At 43.2% G+C, this 26,044-nt stretch overlaps 1 protein-coding gene across 1 annotated transcript in view; it reads left to right on the top strand.

The window, feature by feature from the left end:
- The window catches only part of LOC138267072 (cohesin subunit SA-2-like), a 1,140,873-nt gene that overhangs the window by 409,326 nt on the left and 705,503 nt on the right, over positions 1-26,044 (top strand). The window contains exon 8 of the mRNA XM_069215920.1: positions 21,697-21,795. Coding sequence (XP_069072021.1) covers positions 21,697-21,795 — 99 coding nt within the window. The remainder of the gene's footprint in view (positions 1-21,696; positions 21,796-26,044) is intronic.

The raw sequence follows: 26,044 nt of genomic DNA, 5'->3' as shown, positions 1-26,044 counted from the left end.
GTCTTCACCTTTGACCTGGTCCTGCATCTCCAGAAGGGTGGTAGTGGCTCCTGCCCCAACCGGACACTCGAACTGGAAATGGGTCCCCTTCATTTCTAGGTCCTCTTCTGTGTGGACCCATCTTCTGTTTCTTGCAGTCTTGCTTGGGTCTTGCACAGTCATTTTCCGAATTTCTCTGTGGGTTTGAGAAAAACCAGGTATTTACCTCTTCTCTACTGGTAGCTGGGGGTCACTCTCGTACTTAACTTTTGGGGTTCTTAGTTCCTCCAGCTCCCCTCTATGGATTCCACTTACCTGGCTAGGGGTCCAGCATTCACATTACATTTTTTTTTTTTTTAGTATATGGTTTGGGCTCCCCTATGGTCTCTATTGTTGTTACTGTGTTTACTATTGCTTTTTATGCTCTTTCCTGACAACTAAGGTGTATATAATAGTCTTTATACTCACCTGCTAACAGAGTATTGCCTATATAGTATTTTAGTATTTGTGTCACTAAAATGAAGTACCATTATTTTTGTAACAATGTGTTGTTCTTTCATATGTGTAAGTGCTGTGTGATTATAAGTGGTATTGCATGAGCTTTGCCTGTCTCCTAGATCAGCCTTTGCTGCTCATCTACAGCTACCTCTAGAGAGCATGGCTTCTAGACACTGCCTACACTTCACTAATAGGGGGGGATACCTTGTATAGGGTGATACCATAGGTACTCACCACACACCAGGCCAGCCTCCTACAGTGTCTGTGTGTGTGTGTGTATATATATATATATATATATATATATATATATATATATATAATAATCACTTGTTTGTAGCGTAAGTTGTCCGCGCTTGACCACCGGTGGTGCCGTTGTTTGATGCGTGCCACAGTGTCTTACTCTATCCACTTTCCTTCGTTGATACACAAGTGTACGGCACTCCACAGACGAAATAGAATTAAACATCCATTTATTAGACACGCGAAGGAATGCGTTATGGCATTACTGCCTTTGTCAACCTGGCGGTCGCCATATTAAAACCACTATAACGATCAGGCTTAGGGATACATCGTAACAAATGATTCTTCTATAATTCTAAATTAACTAAGTTTGATATTGTTATTTAAAACTTCCCAGTCTCACAATTATTCTCACAGTATGTGGACATTTTTTACATTGAATTGCCACATTAAACGTTTCGCTTGTAAAACCAATTCATCCCGAATAGAACATAATGACATGGATAGAATTCTAATGCCGGTTAAATTCTAACCGCAATTTACCTTCTAAGTTAGATTATTACATTTCATTATGACACCCTCTCAACTCAAACAGAAACATGAACATAACCCGGTTAGTGCTCCAATACACATATCGGTTCAATCATAACCTCAATTTAAATGTCCATATTGTTTGTATAACATCTCATTTTCTTTGCTGAGGTTACTTACTTTTGAAAATTTATATCCATTATGTGGCTAATTGCTTTATTTACTAATTCATTTACATTGTGATATGGTAACAAATGTTAACATGAGTGTAGATGGTATACTGCCAATCACTGAGCTAATATTACTTATTTTCACTCTAGCTGTATATTCATAAATATATATACAGTTCTTCACTGCTAGTTAAACCGGTAGGTTCCTTAGTGTTTAACTTCAATACAGATCTTGACCCCAAAATTCTTATTTTTTTCTCTTTTGCCTCCTTTTGTCTTTATTAATTCCATCAATTACACTATATTTTATTTCATCCACCTTTTCATTATGTCTCATGTATATGTCGAGCAAGAGGGTAAGTTTCATCCATGTTTTGAATTGCTCCTAAATGTTGTGTAATCCTTTTATGTATTTGCAATTTGGTACTCCCCACATATATTTTAGGCCAGCTGAATTTCAGAAAATATATTACAAAATCACTTCTACAGGTATAATGCTCCTTGATCTTATAAATTATCTTGCGTTCTACCATCACACGCTTGATGTTATCCCCATTTTTGCATGCTTTACATTTAGAACATTTGAAAAATCCATCCTGTTTTAACCAAGTATTCTTTGCTTCCTGTATCCTAATGTCACTCTTACCCAGTGCACCTCTCATGGATCTACTTTTTCTGTATGTTATCTGGGGTCTGGTAGGTATAGAGTTCCTGTAACAGGGTCGCTTTTCCGTATACAGGGAGTGCAGAATTATTAGGCAAATGAGTATTTTGACCACATCATCCTCTTTATGCATGTTGTCTTACTCCAAGCTGTATAGGCTCGAAAGCCTACTACCAATTAAGCATATTAGGTGATGTGCATCTCTGTAATGAGAAGGGGTGTGGTCTAATGACATCAACACCCTATATCAGGTGTGCATAATTATTAGGCAACTTCCTTTCCTTTGGCAAAATGGGTCAAAAGAAGGACTTGACAGGCTCAGAAAAGTCCAAAATAGTGAGATATCTTGCAGAGGGATGCAGCACTCTTAAAATTGCAAAGCTTCTGAAGCGTGATCATCGAACAATCAAGCGTTTCATTCAAAATAGTCAACAGGGTCGCAAGAAGCGTGTGGAAAAACCAAGGCGCAAAATAACTGCCCATGAACTGAGAAAAGTCAAGCGTGCAGCTGCCACGATGCCACTTGCCACCAGTTTGGCCATATTTCAGAGCTGCAACATTACTGGAGTGCCCAAAAGCACAAGGTGTGCAATACTCAGAGACATGGCCAAGGTAAGAAAGGCTGAAAGACGACCACCACTGAACAAGACACACAAGCTGAAACGTCAAGACTGGGCCAAGAAATATCTCAAGACTGATTTTTCTAAGGTTTTATGGACTGATGAAATGAGAGTGAGTCTTGATGGGCCAGATGGATGGGCCCCTGGCTGGATTGGTAAAGGGGCAGAGAGCTCTAGTCCGACTCAGACGCCAGTAAGGTGGAGGTGGAGTACTGGTTTGGGCTGGTATCATCAAAGATGAGCTTGTGGGGCCTTTTCGGGTTGAGGATGGAGTCAAGCTCAACTCCCAGTCCTACTGCCAGTTCCTGGAAGACACCTTCTTCAAGCAGTGGTACAGGAAGAAGTCTGCATCCTTCAAGAAAAACATGATTTTCATGCAGGACAATGCTCCATCACACACGTCCAAGTACTCCACAGCGTGGCTGGTAAGAAAGGGTATAAAAGAAGGAAATCTAATGACATGGCCTCCTTGTTCACCTGATCTGAACCCCATTGAGAACCTGTGGTCCATCATCAAATGTGAGATTTACAAGGAGGGAAAACAGTACACCTCTCTGAACAGTGTCTGGGAGGCTGTGGTTGCTGCTGCACGCAATGTTGATGGTGAACAGATCAAAACACTGACAGAATCCATGGATGGCAGGCTTTTGAGTGTCCTTGCAAAGAAAGGTGGCTATATTGGTCACTGATTTGTTTTTGTTTTGTTTTTGAATGTCAGAAATGTATATTTGTGAATGTTGAGATGTTATATTGGTTTCACTGGTAATGATAAATAATTGAAATGGGTATATATTTTTTTTTGTTAAGTTGCCTAATAATTATGCACAGTGATAGTCACCTGCACACACAGATATCCCCCTAACATAGCTAAAACTAAAAACAAACTAAAAACTACTTCCAAAAATATTCAGTTTTGATATTAATGAGTTTTTTGGGTTCATTGAGAACATGGTTGTTGTTCAATAATAAGATTAATCCTCAAAAATACAACTTGCCTAATAATTCTGCACTCCCTGTATGCCACTGCATTTGTAATATTCTCCTAACTTTCATATGCGCCCTATTATAGGTGGTTATAAATCTATATGATCCTGAAGTCTTCTTATCCTTTTTCTTTTTATGATCCTGTCTACTAAATAAAAGGGAGTCTCTGGTACGTGATTCCACTTTCTTTTTAGCACTTTCCAATGTTACCTCAGAGTAACCCCTCATTCTTAATCTCGTTATTATGTCCTCTTGCGCTGAGCCACAATCACTTGTTCTGTAGATTCTTTTAGCTCGTAATAATTCCCCTAACGGAACGTTTTCCTTCAATGGTTGTGGGTGAAAACTTCTTGCATGCAATATGCTGTTTCCTGCAGTGGGTTTCCTATATACTAAGGTTTCCGTTTTGCCATTTTCTATCTTAATTTTGATATCTAGACAATTTATTTCTTGATTATGTATATTAGCTGTAAATTTCAAATTTAAATCATTCTCATTGATAGCATTAACAAAGTTTTTTTTGTACTTTTATAGTCACCTTTCCATATGACAAAAATATCGTCTATATATCTTACCTACATGACAATATTATCATTCCATACATCTAATGGGGTGCTATTAAGCACCTGTTCTTACCACCAGCCCATATACAGGTTTGCGTAGCTTGGGACAAAGCAAGTTCCCATCGCCGTTCCACACTTTTGTTAAGATTTCATTTAAAAAAAAAGAAAATATTGTGTTTTAAACACCAATTTATCATTGAAATCAATATTTTGCTATGTTTATAAAGTCCTATAGGTCTTGCTCTCAGAAAAGGTTTAACGGCTCTCATTCCATTTTCATGCAGAATACATGTATATAAAGTTGTCACATCCTAAGTCATAAGAATCCTGTTAGTATTCCAACTCATATCAAAAACACCTTGTAATAACCTGGTGAGCTAATGTTTTATTGTACCTTGTTAGCATCCTTTTGGTACTCTCCATTTCTTTATTTCTTAACCTTTTCAATTCTTTTGTTATTATTTCCGCAAACTGATCCAACAAATCTCCCCAATATGGTGGAATCATTCCCGATTTTGATTTTAAACAGGATCTTCTCTCTTCATCAAGTTTTACACCTTCAAACTCTAATCTTTCTAGAACTCTCATCTCATCAATATTTTCCATGGCATTTTCTTCTAGTTCCCATAATTCTTTCATCAGAAAAAATGTCCTCTATTAATAAATTTGTGTTGCTCCTGAGTTATATCTCCTCTAGTTTCCAATTTCACTTTTTCACCTTTAAGTTTATGGCTGTTTTTTAATTTTCTCACAAAGAGGAAAAAGGTCTATTCTGCTTTGTACATAAATAAATTGATTCATTTCACAAAACGATAATCCGAGCGACAAATTTTTCTCCTCTTGTTTATCCAATAAACAGTCAGATAAATTAAAAACTGTCTTTCAATATTGTTTGTTGCTCAGTCATCTTTCTCGTTCGTCTATACTTGTCTCTCTTACCGCCTCATCTCTTCTTCCTTTGAATTTGCCACTTCTTTGCCATGGCCGATGATTAGTCCTTCGATCTCGCCTTACAAAAATCAAACTCTTCCTTTAACCCCTTCGCTGCCAGGCCTTTTCCCCCTCCTGTGCCGAGCCTTTTTTTGGCTATTTGGAGCAGTTCGCGCTTAGGCCCTCATAACTTTTTGTTCACGTAAGCTACCCACGCCAAATTTGCGTCCTTTTTTTCCAACATCCTAGGGATTCTAGAGGTACCCAGACTTTGTGGGTTCCCCAGAAGGAGGCCAAGAAATTAGCCAAAAAACAGTGAAAATTTCGTTTTTTTCAAAAAAAATTGAAAAATGGGCTGCAGAAGAAGGCTTGTGGTTTTTTCCCTGAAAAGGGCATCAACAAAGGGTTTGCAGTGATAAAATCACCAGCTTCCCAGCTTTCAGGAACAGGCAGACTTGAATCAGAAAACCCAATTTTTCAACACAATTTTGGCATTTTACTGGGACATACCCCATTTTTACGATTTTTTGTGCTTTCAGCCTCCTTCCAGTCAGTGACAGAAATGGGCATGAAACCAACGCTGGATCCCAGAAACCGCAACATTTTTGAAAAGTAGACAAAAATCTGAATTCAGCAAGGGGTCATTTGTGTAGATCCTACAAGGGTTTCCTACAGAAAATAACAACTGAAAAAGAAAAATATCGAAATTGAGGTGAAAAAAACATAAATTTTTCTCTACTTTTTACTCTGTAACTTTTTCCAGCAATGTCAGATTTTCGAAAGCAATATACCGTTACGTCTGCTGGACTCTTCTGGTTGCGGGGATATATAGGGCTTATAGGTTCATCAAGAACTCTAGGTACCCAGAGCCAATAAATGACCTGCACCCTGCAGTGGGTTTTCAATCTATGCCGGGTATACAGCAATTCATTTGCTGAAATATAAAGAGTAAAAAATAGCTATCAAGAAAACCTTTGTATTTCCAAAATGGGCACAAGATAACGTGTTGAGAAGCAGTGGTTATTTGCACATCTCTGAATTCCGGGGTGCCCATACTAGCATGTGAATTACAGGGCATTTCTCAAATAGACGTCTTTTTTACACACTGTCTTACATTTGGAAGGAAAAAATGTAGAGAAAGACAAGGGGCAATAACACTTGTTTTGCTATTCTATGTTCCCCCAAGTCTCCCGATAAAAATGATACCTTACTTGTGTGGGTAGGCCTAGCGCCCGCGACAGGATATGCCCCAAAACACAACATGGACACATCACAGAAAACAGAGGTGTTTTTTGCAAAGTGCCTACCTGTAGATTTTGGCCTGTAGCTCAGCCGCCACCTAGGGAAACCTACCAAACCTGTGCATTTCTGAAAACTAGAGACCTAGGGGAATCCAAGATGGGGTGACTTGTGTGGCTCGGACCAGGTTCTGTTACCCAGAATCCTTTGCAAACCTCAAAATTTGGCTAAAAATACACATGTTCCTCACATTTCTGTGGCAGAAAGTTCTGGAATCTGAGAGGAGCCACGAATTTCCTTCCACCCAGCGTTCCCCCACGTCTCCCGATAAAAATGATACCTCACTTGTGTGGGTAGGCCTAGCGCCCGCGACAGGAAACGCCCCAAAGCGCAACGTGGACACATCACATTTTTTCATTGAAAACAGTGCCTACCTGTAGATTTTGGCCTCTAGCTCAGCCGGCACCTAGGGAAACCTACCAAACCTGTGCATTTCTGAAAACTAGAGACCTAGGGGAATCCAAGATGGGGTGACTTGTGTGGCTCGGACCAGGTTATGTTACCCAGAATCCTTTGCAAACCTCAAATTCTGTCTAAAAAAACACATTCTCCACACATTTCGGTGACAGAAAGTTCTGGAATCTGAGTGGAGCCACAAATTTCCTTCCACCCAGCGTTCCCCCAAGTCTCCCGATAAAAATGATACCTCACTTGTGTGGGTGGGCCAGGTGCCTGCAACAGAATAAGGCCCAAAACTTGTAGAGATAGAGGGGATAGCACAGCAAGTTTATAAGGACATATTCTTTTATACATCTTTAGACTGACTCTGCTTTGGGGACCCACATAAGTGAGGTGTCATTTTACTTGGGAGGCTGAGGGGAACACTGGGGAGTAGGAATTTTGTGCTGGAGTGGTGATCCTACGAAGAAAAGTCAGGAAAATATGCTTTTTTTAAGCACATTGAGGTTTACAGAGGAGTCTGGGTAAGAAAATGTTGGGGGATCCACGCAAGCCACACCTCCCTGGACTCCTTGGGGTGTCTAGTTTTATAAAATGTCTGGGTTTGGTAGGTTTCCCTAGATGAAGGCCGCACACAGGACCAAAAACATAGGTGCCCTCTCCCCCCCAAACACAGGTGCCCTCTCCCCCCCAAACACAGGTAGTTTTGTAATATATCGTTTTGATGTGCCCACATACGTCCGTGATGTGCCAAACACTAAAATTTTGAAAAGAAACACAGTTAGGTTATGTGAAAAAGACCCCTCACCCACCAACCAAGTTGGTGGCATGCTTCATCATCGGGGTCCCACCTGAGGCACCTAGCGTGTCACAGGTGTGCTGCGACGCCTGATTACAGCGGAGCAGGTTTTGTCATTTTTACCACACATACTGGTTGGATTTGGCACGAGGGTGAGTGATGGTTCAGTGGATCAAATTTTACTAACAAGAGCTTTCACAAAAATGAAATGCACTGTTAGTAACTGAAAGGCAAAAAACTGAACCAATGACTCACAGCTCGTGAGCTGTAAAGCCGCGACAAGGCACCAACCGCTTTACAGTCCATTCACACAACTTTCATACATGACACACACAAGGCCATTCACACCGCCAGCCACGGGCCCAGCACATTACAACACTCACATCGACAGACAGCGCCACTCAAGGGCCCATCACTTACATACGCCCACGTGCCTGATACAACAATCACACCAGCTGATGGGAGTGTGTGGACTGGTGTTTGGCTGGCAGTGTGTTGCAGTAGCCAACAGCAAGTCAATATGTACACTCTCAGCCAAGCCCCACTCCACCCACAATGGCATCATTTTTTTTTTTTTTTTAACAGAGGAACCCCTAACTAAGTAGAAAGAATTACAAAACTACAAACACAAAAGCTCTAACTAAGAACATGACAGAAATGCTAACCATGAAACTAAACACATGAAAATACAAAACAGACATGAGTTTACACTCATGGTTGTTCCCAGAAATTCTTCTGGGTGTGGTAATTCTTAAAACAAGCACCGACACACAGCCCAGGCTTTGAAGGACAATCCGGGCAGTACATTCGAGACTCCCTCCGGATACCTCTTCGAAAACACACTCTACATTTCTTAGCTGGAAAGTCTTTTTTGGGTGTGGGAGGAATGTGCTCAGCAAAGTGGCGATCTTTCAATCTAGCCACATCCTCCACCACTGCTTCTCTAGGAACTCTGGCCTGTTCCACCACAATAAGGCTCTCTATCACTGACTCCTGAAATTTCACAAATGTCATCTTTGACTCTGGAGACCTATCCCTAAACACAATAAAAGCATTGAAGGTTGCTAAGTGGAAGAGGTGAAGTGCTAACTTCTTATACCAAACGTAAGACTTACGAATAGCAGTATAAGGTTCCAATCTCTGGTCAACTCTATCTACACCTCCCATGTGCTTATTATAATCTAAAATGTACACAGGTTTGCGCACTTCAGCAACCTGGCCCCAAACAGTCACAGGGGAAGTACTCTCATCATGGATGGTACTTAGCATGTAGACGTCCCTCTTATCTGAAAATTTCAAAGCTAGCAGCTCCTCGTTCCGCAAGGCACAGCACTGTCCTCTCTCAAGTTTTTTACAGACAAGCTCTGTTGGATAGCCTTTCCGGTTAGAACGGATTGTGCCACAAGCAACTGTGTCCACTCTAAACAATTCCTTGAACAATTGCACACCAGTGTAGAAGTTATCTACATACAAATGGTGACCTTTGTTGAACAGTCGTCTACCAAGATCCCACACAATTTTCTCAGTAACTCCAAAAGTGGGAGGACAACCAGGGGGGTCAATATTGGAATCCCTACCAGTGTACACACGGAAACTATACACATATCCTGTCCTACTTTCAGACAGCATATACAATTTAATTCCATATCGTGCCCTTTTGCTAGGAATGTACTGTCTAAAAACCAAACGACCCTTGAAGAGGACCAAAGACTCGTCCACACTTAACTCTTTGCCTGGAACATATACCTCCGAAAACCGATCTACAAAATGATCAAGGACAGGCCTAATCTTAAAAAGACGGTCAGAATCTGGGTGATCTCGTGGGAAGGCTAATGCATTGTCAACAAAATGCAGCATCCTAAGAAGAAGCAAATACCGATTACGACTCATGGTCGCTGGAAATATAGCTGTTGCCATCAAGGGACTAGTAGACCAATAAGAATCCAGTGACGGCTTCCTTATCAACCCCATCAAAAAAGTCAAACCCAAAAACTTTTTTAACTCCTCCAAATTTGTGGGAATCCACTGGGCAGCTCTAGAGTGTGGCCTAAGTCTAGCAGCGTTGTCCCTCAAATGCTGCTCCGCATACAAATTAGTCTGCTCAACAATCTCTTCCAAAAACACATCATCCATGAATAACTCAAAGAAATTGATAGGCATAAAGTTCTCTGTATTGGCGTTACACCCCGGGAGACCAGTAAAGGCAGGCAACTCTGGCTGCTTATAACGGGAAACCTTTCAGCCCCAGGTTGCTGCACTATTGGCACATCAATGTCCTCCTCTAAAACAGGCCCTTCATCTGCACTGAGTGTGGCTTCATCATCAGAAGATTCCCCTCCAAGAGAAACATCACTGCCAGAATCTCTGACTTCCTCCTCTGCCTCAGATGCAGAGTCTGTCTCATAGTCATGATCAGACTGTGACTCAAAAAGCATACCAACCACCTGCTGAGCGGTCATCCTGCGGCTAGCCATGATATCTCCTGCTAAAATTAACTGGACAAATTCACCACCAACAACCAGCACTGTGTAAGACAAGTGACAAAGTGTAGCTTTGTTAGTAAGAGTTATAAACTCAAAAACTATACCGCTCACTTGCCTGAAAAAGCTTGATTCACCAGCAACTACACAGCAATCACCAATGCTATCCCACTAAAAATAAAGAAAGAAAGGCAAATTAGAAATAAGACAAAACAAATATCATTGTGCACAAACCTAAGGACAATTTCACACACAATCCTGCATTTAGTACACCCCCTACAAACATGTCATTCATGCATGGCAACAATACTCCTTTGGAGTAAATTGTTTTTACTTACCTAAAACATGCAACTGTGCAAACTGCAGGTCAACCACCGCCAAAACCGCAAGGAGCCACAGCAAATAAAGCAAAAGCTTTGAACTAGAACAAAAAGGAGGAAAACATTTTTTATCACAAATGCAAAGACTTCTTCAGTTGACAAACACCCCACCATCAAACATTTAGAAATTGGTGCCTAAGTGGATTCTGCCATAGGGGCAGATGGGCCTACTAATAAAATAGACCTGTCTACCCCAAGGAAGCCAGAAAATACCTTTAGTAGTGTGTCCCCATGGAGAGCGACCCTTGCCAAAGGGGACAGCCCTCAAAAAAAAAACACAAAAAAAAATAAAAAAACACACACAACACTATCCCTGGTGCCTAAGTGGCTTCTGCCCCCCTTGGGGGCAGGTGGGCCTAAGAAAATAGGCCCATCTGCCCCCAGGGGGTGTAGAAATGGGCAACAGGTCAATGCCCCCCTTGGGGGGGCACCCCGTGACCAAGGGGACGCCCCCCCCACAAAAATAAACAAATAAAAAAAAAATCCCTGGCGTTCTAGTAGTTTCTGCCCCCCTTGGGGGCAGACCAGCCTAAAAATAATAGGCTGATCTGTCTCCAAGGGGTGCAGAAATGGCCTGGGTACATGTGCCCCCAAAGTGGGGGGGCGACCCTTGCCCAAGGCCCCACCCATCCACTAACACACACATACACACACACACACACTATCCCTGGTGTCTAAGTGGCTTCTGCCCCCCTTGGGGGCAGGTGGGCCTAAGAAAATAGGCCCATCTGCCCCCAGGGGGTGTAGAAATGGGCAACAGGTCAATGCCCCCCTTGGGGGGGGCGCCCCGTGACCAACGGGACGCCCCCCCACAAAAATAAACAAATAAAACAAAATCCCTGGCGTTCTAGTAGTTTCTGCCCCCCTTGGGGGCAGACCAGCCTACAAATAATAGGCTGATCTGTCTCCAAGGGGTGCAGAAATGGCCTGGGTACATGTGCCCCCAAAGTGGGGGGCGACCCTTGCCCAAGGCCCCACCCATCCACTAACACACACACACACTATCCGTGGTGTCTAAGTGGCTTCTGCCCCCCTTGAGGGCAGGTGGGCCTAAGAAAATAGGCCCATCTGCCCCCAGGGGGTGTAGAAATGGGCAACAGGTCAATGCCCCCCTTGGGGGGGGCGCCCCGTGACCAAGGGGACGCCCCCCCACAAAAATAAACAAATAAAAAAAAATACCTGGCGTTCTAGTAGTTTCTGCCCCCCTTGGGGGCAGACCAGCCTAAAAATAACAGGCTGATCTGCCCTCAAGGGGGGCAGAAATGGCCCGAAAAGACATGCCCCCCAAAGGGGAGCGACCCTTGCCCAAGGGGGCGCCCCCCCATCCACTACACACACAATCCCTGGTGCCTAAGTGGCTTCTGCCCCCCTTGGAGGCAGATGGACCTAAAAAAAATAGGCCGATCTGCCCCCAAGGGGGGCAGAAAAGGCCAACAGTTCTCTTCCCCCTTGGGGGGGGGGCGCCCTTTGCCCAAGGGGGCACCCCCCCACACATAAATACACATAAAAATAAAAAACCCTGGTGATCTAGTGTTTTCTGCCCCCCTTGGGGGCAGATCTGGCTAAAAAGTAGCCAATCTGCCCTCAAGGGGGGCAGAAATGGCCCGAAAAGACATGCCCCCCAAAGGAGAGCGACCCTTGCCCAAGGGGGCGCCTCCCCATCCACTACACACACAATCCCTGGTGCCTAAGTGGTTTCTGCCCCCCTTGGGGGCAGATGGACCTAAACAAAATAGGCCGATCTGCCCCCAAGGGGGGCAGAAAAGGCCAACAGTTCTCTGCCCCCTTGGGGGGGCGCCCCTTGCCCAAGGGGGCACCCCCCCACACATAAGTGCACATAACTATATACATCCCTGGTGATCTAGTGTTTTCTGCCCCCCTTGGGGGCAGATCTGGCTAAAAAGTAGCCAGATCTGCCCCCAAGGGGGGCAGAAATGGCCGTAACTAATTGCCCCCCAAAGGGGAGCGACCCTTGCCCAAGGGGCCGCTCCCCGCGTGCCAGAAACAGGTAAGTAAACAAAAAAAAAAAATCCCTGGTGTCTAGTGGGCATTCCTGCTGCCCGATCGCAATGCGATCGGGCAGCAGGAATGCTCAAAGAGACACCGGGGAAAAGGAAAAGCCTTTCCTTTTCCCCGGTGCCTCCTTAGCCCCAACCCCCCACCCACCGGGAAGAGATTCTTACCTCTTCTCTCGTCGCCGCACAGGAAGCAAATGGCTTCCTGTGCGGCGAGGATCCCATAATGAAGTCAGCGCGCGATCGCGCGCTGACATCATTATGGGGGGTCGGGGGTGGAAGGGGAAGGGCTTCCCCTTCCATCCCCGACTTTGGGGGGTGGGAGGGAAGCACACAGAGGGAGCGAGAGCGCTCCCTCTGGGCTGTGTGCCGAGGACGTAGTGGTTACGTCCTCGGCACAGCAGCACTGTGCCGCGGGACGTAACCACTACGTCCGCGGCACAGAAGGGGTTAAGGTGGTATGAGATTGAACTCTTCCCGTTTCTTCCACGTCTGTATCTGAACTTTCACTAATCACAACATTTTTTTCTCCCATTGTTACATTTGTTTCCTCAATGTGAGATCCAGTCAACCTTTGTCTTCTCCAGTAATCACACTTCCTAGCAAATGTATGAATCTGACCTGTTTCATTGTCTATTTTGATCTCTATTAAATTTACGAGCTTTTTTCTACAATGTCAATATACATATATATTTAATGTTTATACTTCATATATGAATGCACATCTACGTGTGTGTGTGTATATGATATTTTTTTTATTTTTTCATAGCAATGCGAGCAAGGATGGAGCGTGCCATCCGAGCAGGTGCTGACATCAGAGATTGACCTGTCTCCATGAATTTGCTTTATAAGAAAAGGTGTTGCACTCTAGGGACCTCATTTGGCATAGACTATTTTTATTCGATTGGCATCAGCACAGTCCACACACAGAGTTTTAACTCTGGAGTCTTATCCACGCAATGAGAGTCCCTCTTCATTTTCTCTTGAAATACTACATCCCATTGTACCTATTATGGGTCACTAAAGAAATGGTACTCTACATCAATACTATATATATTCATGGAGGCACAGTTAGAATTGGTGATCATGGAATATCAATTGGCATATCTACCACTATACAACTTCTTCCGAGCCTGTTATTTGTACAGTGATCATTTTATTGGCAGCCCAAGTCCACACACTATTAAACCATTCCATGTAATACTCTGTCCATTTCTCAGTCTAAAGTGGTGAAGGTGATATTGCTTTATAAAAATAGACTGTTCAGTTATTTATTGCATCAATCAGCTTTGCATTGGTTGCCCATATATTTTACACCACCTTCTTTCACTTCAATCGAGCGAGAAATTGAATTAACTGTGTGATGCCATCAGGCTAAGGTTTCATGCTGTGTTGTTTTGGCCCATATCCAGTCCCTTTATGGTCTCACTTATCACCATGCACTCAGTGACATTGGGTCACTTATCACACGTTCTAGTGCTGTTCTTAATTGTATATCACAGCTGCAACCCAAGTTCAAAGTCAAATATTATTATTTAAAACCTGAGTATTGCAGTTCATCTTTTTCTATGCTTGCTATTTCTATGCTTGGGGCTCAGTGCACATATTTCTATTGCTTATCCTGCTGTATGTTTACTTTCATCATGGTAGCTAAGTGCTAGAGAAATACTCACCATTGGGCCAGAAATCCTACATTTTGCTAATTGTATATACTTCAGCATTTTGGCATTCCCTCCCATTGATGTATCACCATCACAATGTACCAGTAGTTGTACAAGGTCATTTCAGTTATACCATGCATTTAGCCTATGTAGAATCAGCAGAAATTATTCTCTGCTCTCTCGTTGTGCTCTCTGGGGCAAAATGCCACACCTAATGCCAATATTAGGCCAACCTTTGATCATTCATATTTGTATACTATAATCTTGCAAAGTTTTAACGATGGTACAACAAACATTGCATTAAAATTATATAGTGTGTTTTACATGTAAAAGGTCATCGCTGTTCATTTTAAATTATTGTGTGGCTAATGTACATTGTAAATATTCTCAAAGGTCAATTAGCCTTTACAGTAGTATGTGTATAAAATTATTCTTTATAACAATTATCACAAATGTATATAGTTATTCATCACTCAGTCCATACAAATTCTTTGCACATAATTTAATGACGTAGTGGGATTCCAATTTGCTTAGTTTTAGTTCTCTATCTCCACCTCGCTCCTCTTTCTTTTTACTGGCAATTCCATAATACCGCATTGTTCTCCAAGCACTCCTGGAATACTGGAGATAGTGTTTGGCAATAGCATAACGCACATTCTTATTTTGTACTGCTTGGATGTGTTCCAGTATCCTTAAACTGCAGATAGTGCTCTCGACATCTCTTGGCATACTGGCATTGTCACATAGACAACAGAGTTTGTATCACAAGTTATTTTTGGTTAATAACAATGTCATGGCCCTTGAAATCTTGGTTTGACGTAATGTTTTTTATTATCCAGCAACCCTTGCATTTAGTAAATTTCACAAATCCATTCCTCTCCTTTCTAGCCATGTTTGCTGTTTAACCATTGTGAAATTACTTTTCACCAATGATAAATCTAAGTGATATTTGAGATTGTCCACTATTGGATATTTCATAGATTCACATGCTTGAATCTTCCCTGTCATTAAAGTGGGAGTCCCACGGTATCCTATCAAGCAGTAAATAACCACCATAGGGTCTACAGTGCAAATTGGCCTGAAATTTGCTAGCCTACCCATGCCATTTTTTACAAATGGACCAAACTTGAACTAAAACCAATCAGGTGACAACACCCTCTAGAACACTCCCAAGAGAAGCTCGCTTCCTCAGATTTTCACTGCACGTCAAGTGTGAAAGGAGTCTCCCTGAGCTCTGCTCAGTTTTATTCCACAGACAACTTCAGATAATATTTGGACTTTTATTTAAATCCAATTATGTCGGATTCTAAAGGCCTCTTTGGTCCCTGTAAGACCTGTGGGGAAATAAAGTTCATGTGGATGATCCACATAAAAATTGTAGCTTTTGCCTTCACCCTACTCATAAGGCAAAAGAGTGCAAAATCTGTTGAACTTTCTCACCAAAAACTTTGAGAGACGGAGAAGGCAGATTATTGCTGTGGCTTCAGAGAAATAAAGCCGAAAAAACATCTTCTGCTGAGGATAGTGACTCTGTCCCTAAGTCTCACAAAAGAGATCTCTGGAGGGAACTTCTGAAGAGAGCAGAAAATCCCTCAAAATGCATCACCAGTCAAAGGATTCTAAAAGGAGTGAGAACGAAAAGCACTCCTCTACAGAGGTAGCTTTGTCTGCTCAAGCTACCCCCTGTAAGCCATTACAGCAAAAAAGACAAAAATCTCCTGTCTTCATTCCGTTGACGACAAAATCACTGTCGATGGCAACATCGACTACCACTATCACCACTGTATCGACAAGACCATCTGCGTCGACACTGGCAACACCTTCCATGCAAGTTCCGATTTCGTCCTCTAGAACCTCTGAGACATCTAAGACTTCGCCGATGGTACAGTCGACAACATCTGCAACACTCCCATCGTCAACGATCACACCGTGTAAGATCCCACTGATGACCCCACCGTCAACGGTACCAGAACTACATCAAGGTCGACGAGGCTAAAAATAAGAATTAAAACTTGCATAAACCAACTCTGTCATACACAACAAACATCTCACCCCTTCTTCCAAGCCACCTTCTAGACATGGGTGAGTCAGAGGATGAAGTACCTTTTGTGCCGGCTCATAGTCCTTCGGAACTCCATGTAAAATATCAGGAAGAGGAGGAAGAATATTATGATGGTGACCAAGGTCAGGACTTTGAGGGATACTATTGTACACCTACTCAGCAGTACACTGAACAACAGTACTACTCGGAGTTGCTTGGTCCACTGGAACACACATTTATGCCTCGTACATTAATAGAGGATCTCCAAGACATGCTATCAGACTATAGACGGTGCTTTCCTCCACAAACAGGGGTACCACCATCCACCCTGCCACATACAGTTTCTGTTCCGGCATCAAGTATTGTGCCTCCAATTATGCCCAGGATGACACCGCCATCCTGCGCTGTCTCCCCTCCTATAGGCGATCCTTCCACCTCAGGGGATGATGCCAGAGAAGAAGGCAAATTACCGTCTCAACCAGATGACTGGGAGGATTACATCATTCCTTCTCCAGCTCCACCTCAACACCCTCTGGCTGATTTCCCTCTGGAAGACATTGGGGGGGGTTTCATTTTATTATGGAGAGGGTGGCGGAAAGGTTTCACCAGCCCATCGTAGTGAAGCATTTGCATTGCTTCTGATATGATTTTAAAGATCAGGCGCAGAAATCAATAAGGTCCATTCCCATCATTGACCACTTATGGCAGGAAGGTTGTCAGGATTATGAAGAACCCTGCTACGGTGCCGGCAGTCCTGCCACGTATTGACAAATACAGGGTTCCTGATGATTCTCCTGCATGCCTCAAAGGGCATCCTAGGCCGGATTCTGTAATCTCACAAGCTGCGCAGACGATCTAAGAATCCGGCAGCTTCCATTTCAGTACCACCAGATAGAGACGGTCGGCGCCTTGACACTATAGGCAAAAGATTTTCCCTCATGTTGGCTGTTATAGTGAGAGCTGCTGATGCTTTAGCCATCCTTGCACGTTCTGATAGACCGATGTGGTCTGACAGCAAACCTATGATCGATCTCATTCCTGAGGAGCAAAGGCAGGATGCAAAAAAGATCTTGCAAGAAGATCAAGCCTCTTCTGAGATCATTGATACTGCCATGGACATAGCCTCGACAGGGTTTATACAGTTGGCAGGTGCTGCTGTTTTGAAGCGTCCGGGTTGGCTCAAAGCCACTTCATTTTGACCTGAGGTGCAAACAAAGATATGAGATATGGCATACGATGGGGATATGCTCTTAGGCAAGCACATAGATGAAGCCCTTCTTGCCATTAAGACCGACACTGACACGGCTAGATCCTTAGGCGCTTTGCATTATAGACTGCCTTTTGGGGGGGGGGGGGGGGGCAAGAGGACATGTTTCTTCTTCCGTTAGAGGTTCATACTATCGCTCCCAGCAGTTTCAGCCCTACCAACAATGCAGAGCATCACAATCTTATCACCAACCAATTACAGTCGGTTTCTCTAAGCAGGGAACCCGTTGCAGAACCACACATCAACCCAGAGACACAGGACGTAAACAATGACCTAGTCAAAGTACCAGCTGCTCAACCTTCCCAACATCAAGTAGGGACAAACTTTTCCAAGTATCTCCACAACTGGAAGACTATAACCTCTGATCAATGGGTATTGGACAAACCACCAACTACTCTCCCAAAAGGGACGCATTCCCTGCATCTTGAGTTACTGGAAAAAGAGACCAAAGTAATGCTGCTCAAGGGAGCAATAGAAGAATTTCCAGTGGCCCAAAGAGAGAGGATTCTATTTCCATTTTTTCCGCGCGCAAAAAAAACCAGGGAATGGAGACATATTCTAGATCTCCGGCATCTCAACAAGTTTCTCTGCAAACAAACTTTCAGAGTGATCATTCTTTCAGACATATTAAATCTCCTAAACAACGGAGACTATGACATCTCAAGACGTGGAGGATGCTTATTTCCATATCCCCATTCATCCAAAGCATCGCAAATATCTTCGATTCACAGTGGCTGGTACTTACTATCACTTTTGAGATCCACTCCACGCATATTCACCAAGTGTCTAGCCCCAGTAACAGCTGCTCTTAGGAAGTAAGGTCACCAGGTCTTTCCATACCTATATGACTGGCTACTAAAAGCATCAACTCCACAAAGAGCAGCGACAAAAGACTGCATTGCACTCTTTCAAAAATTAGGTCACAGTCAACGAGAGAATCTTTCACAGTACCAACCCAGAGAATGACCTTTCTCGCAGCTATCCTCGACACTCAGCAGAACAAGGCTTTCCTTACACAGGAATGACAAAATCGTCTAGCATCCTTGGCCGACATAATAACAAAAAGAAAGTTCATTTCAGTGAGGTTCTACAAATCGCTCCTAGGTATATCTTCCACAATCAGCCTGGTACTAAATGAACGTCTCAAAATGAGTCCATTGCAGGAAGTTACATTTTCAGTGGAACGAATCGCAAGGGTCGTTCGAGGATCACATTCTTGTTACGCCAAAGATGATACGGGCTTTGGATAGGTTGCCCTCACCAGCCTCCTCTTTCTCAAGGCCTCACGTACATTCTGTTGGTTCCTCAGTTTATAATTACGACGGATGCTTCAGTGGGAGGATGGGGAGGTCATCTCCAAGATCTACAGATCCAGGCGAAATGGCCAAGTCATCAAAAGCTGATGCATATCAACAGCTTAGAACTCAAAGCTATGTTGCTCGCATTACAGGTGTTTTTCCCCGAGGATACAAGGGTCTTGAGTGCTGGTGTGGACAGAAAGCAAAGCCAGAATTTGTGTTATATAGACAAGCAGGGAGGCACAAGATCCTTAACGCTCTTGACGGAAGCTCAGGTACTATGGGACTGGCTAACAAAACACAACATCTCCCTGAAGGTCAAACATGTTCCAGGAGTGCGCAACACGTTATTGGATGCACATAGCAGGACCATCAGCGATTGTCAGAACTGGGAGCTGGATCAAGCCAAACTAGACAAAATATTTCCGACATGGGGAAGGGCAGCTCTAGATATTTTTGCAACAAACTGCAATACCAAATGCCAATTTTACACAAGTCAGTATCCCCTCCCAGGGTCTTTTGGGGGGGGGGGGAATGCCCTTTCGATGCGACGGCCCAGGATTTGTGCGTATGCTTTCCCCCCCCATCCCATTGATTCACAAAGTCATAGCCAAGATGAAGACTGAATCCTGTCGCCTAATACTAATCGCTCCCAGATGGCCCAGGCAACACTGGTACATGGAGCTTCTTCTGATGTCGGGAACCACGCCGATACGTCTCCTTCCAACTCCAATGCTTCTATCAATGCGTCAAGGGGAGATGTTACATTCAGATCCGATGTCGCTGCACTTGCATGCATGGCTCCTGAATTCCATGAGTTCCAGCATCTGGGGATTAAAGTGAGCAGACCACACAAACAAAACTTATTGACTTAAATGGAAGCGATTCTGTTGTTGGTGTCAGAAAAATAACTTACATCCGTATGAGGCCTCTCCAAAACAAATATTACCTTACCTGTTAATGCTAGCGAAATCCATGCTCGCGCATTCCTCAGTGAAAGTGCATTTGGCAGCATTCTCCACACACAGATGCTCGTCAGACACTGCCTCCCTTTGTTCATCACGATTAATTAAGCAATTCATGAGATGTTTATTCAAGGTCTTTCTTCCAGTAATGTTGCCTCCTCCTGAGTGGCATCTTAATGTTGTACTCCCAATCAATAAAATCCCCGTTTGAGCCTGTACATAAGGCAGATCAAGTTCCTTACGTGGAAGGTAGCTTTCCTCCTAGCAGTCACTTCCACTAGAAGCGTCCGTGAGATCCAAGCTTTCACAACACAAAAACCCTTTCTGCGTTTTACTGAGGATTTAGTCATTCTCCAAACAAACCCAAATTTCATCCTAAGGTACCTTCACAATTTCATCTCAATCAACTGGTTATTCTCCAAACATACTTTTCCAAGCCAGCATCACCAGCAGAAAAATCCCTCCACACGTATGCGAAGGTGTTTTAAGTTCTGTCTTCAACAAACTAAAACGTTTTGCAAGTCGGATCAATTGTTACTCTCCTTCGGACCTGGGCGACTGGGTTCTGCAGTAATAAAGTCAACTATAGCAAGTTGGCTGTCGGCAACCATTCAGTTCTGCCATTCTGCAGCAGGAAAACTTCTAGAAAGATGGCCTAGAGCACATTCAACAAGGGCAGTTTCTACCTGTGCTGCTCTGTTTGCTGGAGTGCCGTTAGAACAAATATGCTGTGCTGCTACTTGGAGGACTACTCACTCCTTCACAAAGCACTACTGCCTTCAGTCCACGCATAGGACGGATGCGGCCGTGGGCCAAGCAGTTCTACGACACCTGTTCCAGTAAGGTGAGCCTCTATGGCAATAAAATGATTTTATTTCTTTTTCTGGTAATTATATCTATTGTTCTTGTAATTTTATGATTATTACTATTACTGTTAAAAGTTAACATCTCTGCATAGTGTTGTCACTTTGACTGCCATGTTTAACTTACAATATAGGTGATACAAAATTCTTTCATGCCCACCATCCACTTCAATTTTATTATACTGCTTGTTATTCTGATTCAAGCATATGAATCTATGAAAGATCCAATATTGGATAAGAAATTAGTTACTCACCTGTAACTGCGGTTATCCAGTATTGGTATCTTTCATAGATTCACATGCAACCCACCCTCCTCCCCTTAGATGTTCCCTTTTACTGACTCAGGTAACCTAATTCACTCTAATGCGGGAATTCTGAGGACGGGAGCTTCTCTTGGGAGTGTTGTCGCCTGATTGGTTATATTTCAAGTTTCGTCCATTTTCAAAAACGATATGGATAGGCCACCAAATTTCAGGCCTATTTGCATTGTAGACTCTATGGTTGTTATTTACTGCTTGATAGGATACCGTGGGACTCCCACTTCGGGGAAGATTCAAGCATGTAAATCTATGAAAGATACCAGTACTGGATAACCGTAGTTAAAGGTAAGTAACTAATTTCATATTCAAGGCATTTGTGCACTGTGGAGCCTTATACCTACTCTCTGTAGTAGGTATCCACTTAAGAATTCATCCATTCATTCAGTCCAATCATGTTGTGTCGGTATACCAGTTGTTCCTATGTAGTTTTGTTGAAATTTAGCTATTAGATACCACCCATCCATTCTAGGTCGTCTTGAGATTGGTTGTGGTCTAGAAAATGGCTGGTCATTTTAATAGTTACGTCACCATCTAATGTTGCTATGCATTTCGCAGATGTGGACATGGATATTTGTAGAGATCATACCAGTGTGCATGGTGTTAATGGAGGTTTTGATCCCTTTGTAGTTGGTATAGTGTGTTTGGAACTAAAGAATGCAGAATCATCACTACAGTCATTTTGCCAAAGATAATCACCAAATTAAATTAACACTTTATTTCTTGTTTCCAGCAAGGACATGTGCGTCTCACCTGCCTGAAAGCGTTGCAGGGTCTATACAGCCAAAAGGATATGGCAGGAAAACTAGAGCTGTTTACTAGTCGCTTCAAGGTGAGAGTTTAATATTCATGCAAAGAAGAAATTAAGCTTCAGATTTTGAATGTCAGTCTTTCAAGTTGGCTATTGAGGGACTGTCTTGTGGGTGCGAGGTTTAATCATTACTTTAGTGTAAGAAATTAAATCGGCTCAAGCTTTGGAGTGTTTTTGTAGCGAATTGTTTGGAATATAGAACTGGTTGAATCAAATCTATTGCTTGTAGGAGAGTGGTACAATCTACCAGTTGATAATACACTGATATTATACCTTCCAGTTGGGGTGTAGGTTTCTGGGCAAATGACTAATTTCGAATGGAACTGAATGATTCTAGGTGTAAGAGGAGCACAGTTGCCTGGAAGAGGCTCTGGCTTATGGGTGAGAGCGTGGCATGATTCTAGGGTAAGAAGTGGATCAGGCACTCTTGCTTCCTGGATCTGGAGCATTTTAAGTCCGGGTAGGAGACTTCCATAGAGTACAGCACATCATTACTAACCAAAAAGGTATAAAAAAAAAAAAAAGATAAGACTAGAGCTTATCATGCGTCCATCGAATTGAGTTTGGTTGACTAACGCTTGCGCTGCTACCTTTGAGCTCATGTTTTTTGTTTAGTGGAGTATGATTTGTTTGGGAGAAAACACTGCTGGAATTGCACAAATGCTACGATTGATGCACAGCAACAACACCTAAAAAGTCAGAGCGAAAAGCTGAAGATTTGGTCTTCAAGGTAATCTCGCCCATGGCACTTACTTCAGTACTGAAATCACTGCCATGTTGTGAATTTGATTTAAATATATTTGATGGAGGCGCATATGCAGGCAGCCATTTTATTTTTATATTCATGTTTTTATGTTCATAGGTGTTAAAAAAAAAAATATGCCAGTACATTTTTCAGGATGTGAGTTAACTACAGGATAGAGAACAAAGAGACAAACCAAAAGATACATACAAAGGCGTGCTAAATAATACAATTCTGGAATACTTAATGTACCTATTGGATTCAAGACTGTTCTAGTCTGAGAAACATGAAGTATCTAACCTTGACTGATCAAAGTAATTATATCTGCTAATAGGATATTTTATTAAAAAGCATTTTGTTGTATTTTTTAGAATTGAACTAGTACAAAATGATACTATGTGCTTTAGAACAACGTAGATTATCCTACCTTGTGGGATATAGTCAGGCAAAGAAATATACAGTGGACCCACAAAATTTCATACAGGAGTCAGATTGGTGACCCACCAATAGTGATTGCGCAGCAATCTAGATAGTTTTTTTTTTTTATATAAGGATTGACTTCTTTCTATATTTCTTGTATGATAAAGTACTATTGTAAAATATAGTTGGGAAAGTGGTTTAGAACAAACTCTAATCTCCAAAGTGTGTCATGATTACATGGGGCTAGGATATAGGACATATATGTATTCACAGATCACCTGCTAATTTTCTTGTCCCAGAGTCTGTGCTTTGACCCTCAAGTTTATACACCATGCCGTGTTTGGAGATGAAATATTATGCCAAAAATTATATAATGAGGCTAAAAAATGTGCATTGTCCATCAGGATTCAAATTTTGGTTTCATTTATTTTCAAATGCATCTTCGTCACGATATCTTGGTGTGAACACACTTAAACTAACAGTTATGTTTGACAGTAAAAATAAATTTTACTTCCTGTGGTATACATCCAGTTGATCTTTCTACAGTGCAGATATTTGAAACCTCTCAAGGCTCTACAGGGATCACATGTACTTCATTGAAAACCCAATTCTTTAGGCTTGAGTCCTTTTAATGTAAAAAGGAGTCAGGAAAATAAAGAGAATTATGAAGTTCATTGTTCTGTCGTAGGGGATTTCCATATATAGTGCTAAGCACCAGCGCACTTCTTCAAAATATCCTAAGTGCAATTTTTCACCTTTCTTCAGAAAGGCTTGTAAAGTCATTTAAGAAGTGGGCAGATAATGCAGCCTACGTACATAAACTGAGCTTGCTGAACTCCTTCGTAAATCAAATAAAGGGCCACTTTTGAGAGTAATTTGTCAACTGAATGAATCTCCATAACAAACCACTTTTACATGATAGAGATTAAGGAGAGGAGGACAGAGTAGCCCAATAGGCTGCCATTATATGGCTAAAAAGGAGACTGTGCCTTTAAGAACTCAGACCATCAGGATCCCTTCATGCACAGTGTTTGAAAATACCCTCCCTTTGGCATGGTTACCCCCACTTTTTGCCTGCTGTCAGTATCTTTTGACTGTGTTCACTGGGTGTAGGGAAGTACCATCTTTCTTGGCATGTTACCCCCAATTTTACATGTATGCCAGTATGTTTTTGCCTGTCTCACTGGGATCCTGCTAGCCAGGACCCCGGTGCTCATAGTTTGTGGCCTAAATGTGTATGCATGTGTACCTGTGTAGTGCCTAACTGTGTCAATGAGGCTCTGCTAATCAGAACCTCGGTGCTCATGCTCTCTCTCTGCCTTTAAATTTGTCACTATAGGCTAGTGACCACTTTTACCAATTTAAATTGGCATACTGGAACACCCTTATAATTCCTTAGTATATGGTACCTAGGTACCCAGGTTATTGGGGTTCCAGGAGATCCATATGGGCTGCAGCATTTCTTTTGCCACCCATAGGGAGTTCAGACAAACGCTTACACAGGACTGCCTTTGCAGCCTTCGTGAAATAACATCCACGTTATTTCACAGCTATTTTCACTGCACTTAAGTAACTTATAAGTCACCTATATATCTAACCTTCACTTGCTGAAGGTTAGGTGCAAAGTTACTGTGAGGGCACACTTGCACTAGCAAAGGTGCCCCCACATAGTTCAGGGCCATTTCCCCGGACTTTGTGAGTGCGGGGATACCATTACACGTGTGCACTACATATAGGTCAATACCTATATGTAGCTTCACAATGGTAACTCCGAACATGGCCATGTAACATGTTTAAGATAAATGAATTGTCCCCCCCATTCCAAATCTGGTATTGGGGAGCCAAGTCCATGCATCCTGGGGGCTCCACTATGGACCCCGAGTACTGCCAAACCAGCTCTCTGGGGTTTTCTCTGCAGCTACAATTGTTGCCACCCCTCAGACAGGGTTCTGCCCTCCTGTGGTCTGGGCAGTCCAGTCCCAGAAAGGCAGAACAAAGCATTTCCTCTGAGAGCAGGGTGTTACACCCTCTTTCTTTGGAAATAGGTGTTAAAGGCTGGGGAGGGGTAGCCTCTCCCAGCCTCTGAAAATGCTTTGAAGGCCACAGATGGTGCCCTCCTTGCGTAAGCCAGTCTACAAAGGTTTAGGGAACCCCCTAGTCCCTGCTCTGGCGCAAAACTGGACAAAGGAAATGGGAGTGACTACTCCCCTGTCCATCACCACCCCAGGGGTGGTGCGCAGAGCTCCTCCAGTGTATCTCAGACCTCTGCCATCTTGTTTTCAGAGGTGTGAGGGCACTCTGGAGGCCTCCGAGTGGCCAGTGCCAGCAGGTGACGTCAGAGACCCCTCCTGATTTCATACCTGACCAGGTGGCCAATCCTCCTCTGAGGTCTATTTAGGGTCTCTCCAGTGGGCTTTTCCTCAGATTACAACTTGCAAGAATTCACCAGAGTTCCTCTGCACCTCTCTTTGACTTCTGCCAAGGATCGACCGCTGACTGCTCCAGGGTGCCTGCAAAACTGCAACAAAGTAGCCAGAAGACTACCAGTGACATTGTAGCGCCTAATCCTGCCGGCTTTCTTGACTGTTTCCTGGTGGTGCATGATCTGGGGGCTGCCTGCCTTCACCCTGCACTGGAAGCCACGAAGAAATCTCCTGTGGGTCGACAGAATCTTCCTTCTGCTCCAGCAGGCACCAAACTTCAGCTTCACCGGTACTCTGGATCCCCTCTCATCCTGATGAGCGTGGCCACTGAAACACAGGTGAGTGGACCCAAATGACCCAGACTGTCCAGTGATCCAACTGTCCAAAATTAAAGGAGGTAAGTCCCCAGACAGTAATCCTGTGCACCGCATGATCTGCAGCTACAAGGGCTTCTGTGCACATTTCCCAGAAATCCTTCATGCACAGCCGAGCCTAGGTCCCCAGCACTCCGTCCTGCGATGCTCAGCTCCCTGAGTTGATCTCCGGTGTCGTGGGACCTCTCTTTGCAGTGTTGAGACAACCGCTGTATTCAGACTTCTTGAACCCGTGTTCAAGGACTTCGGTATGAGCTTCCTTCCTGTCCGAGGGCTCTCTACGTTGCTGAGGGCCCCCTCTGTCTCCTCTC

Source organism: Pleurodeles waltl, chromosome 12 (genome assembly GCF_031143425.1).
Source record: "Pleurodeles waltl isolate 20211129_DDA chromosome 12, aPleWal1.hap1.20221129, whole genome shotgun sequence".
Classification (NCBI taxonomy): Eukaryota; Metazoa; Chordata; class Amphibia; order Caudata; family Salamandridae; genus Pleurodeles; species Pleurodeles waltl.
This window is presented reverse-complemented; position numbering and strand designations above follow the sequence as displayed.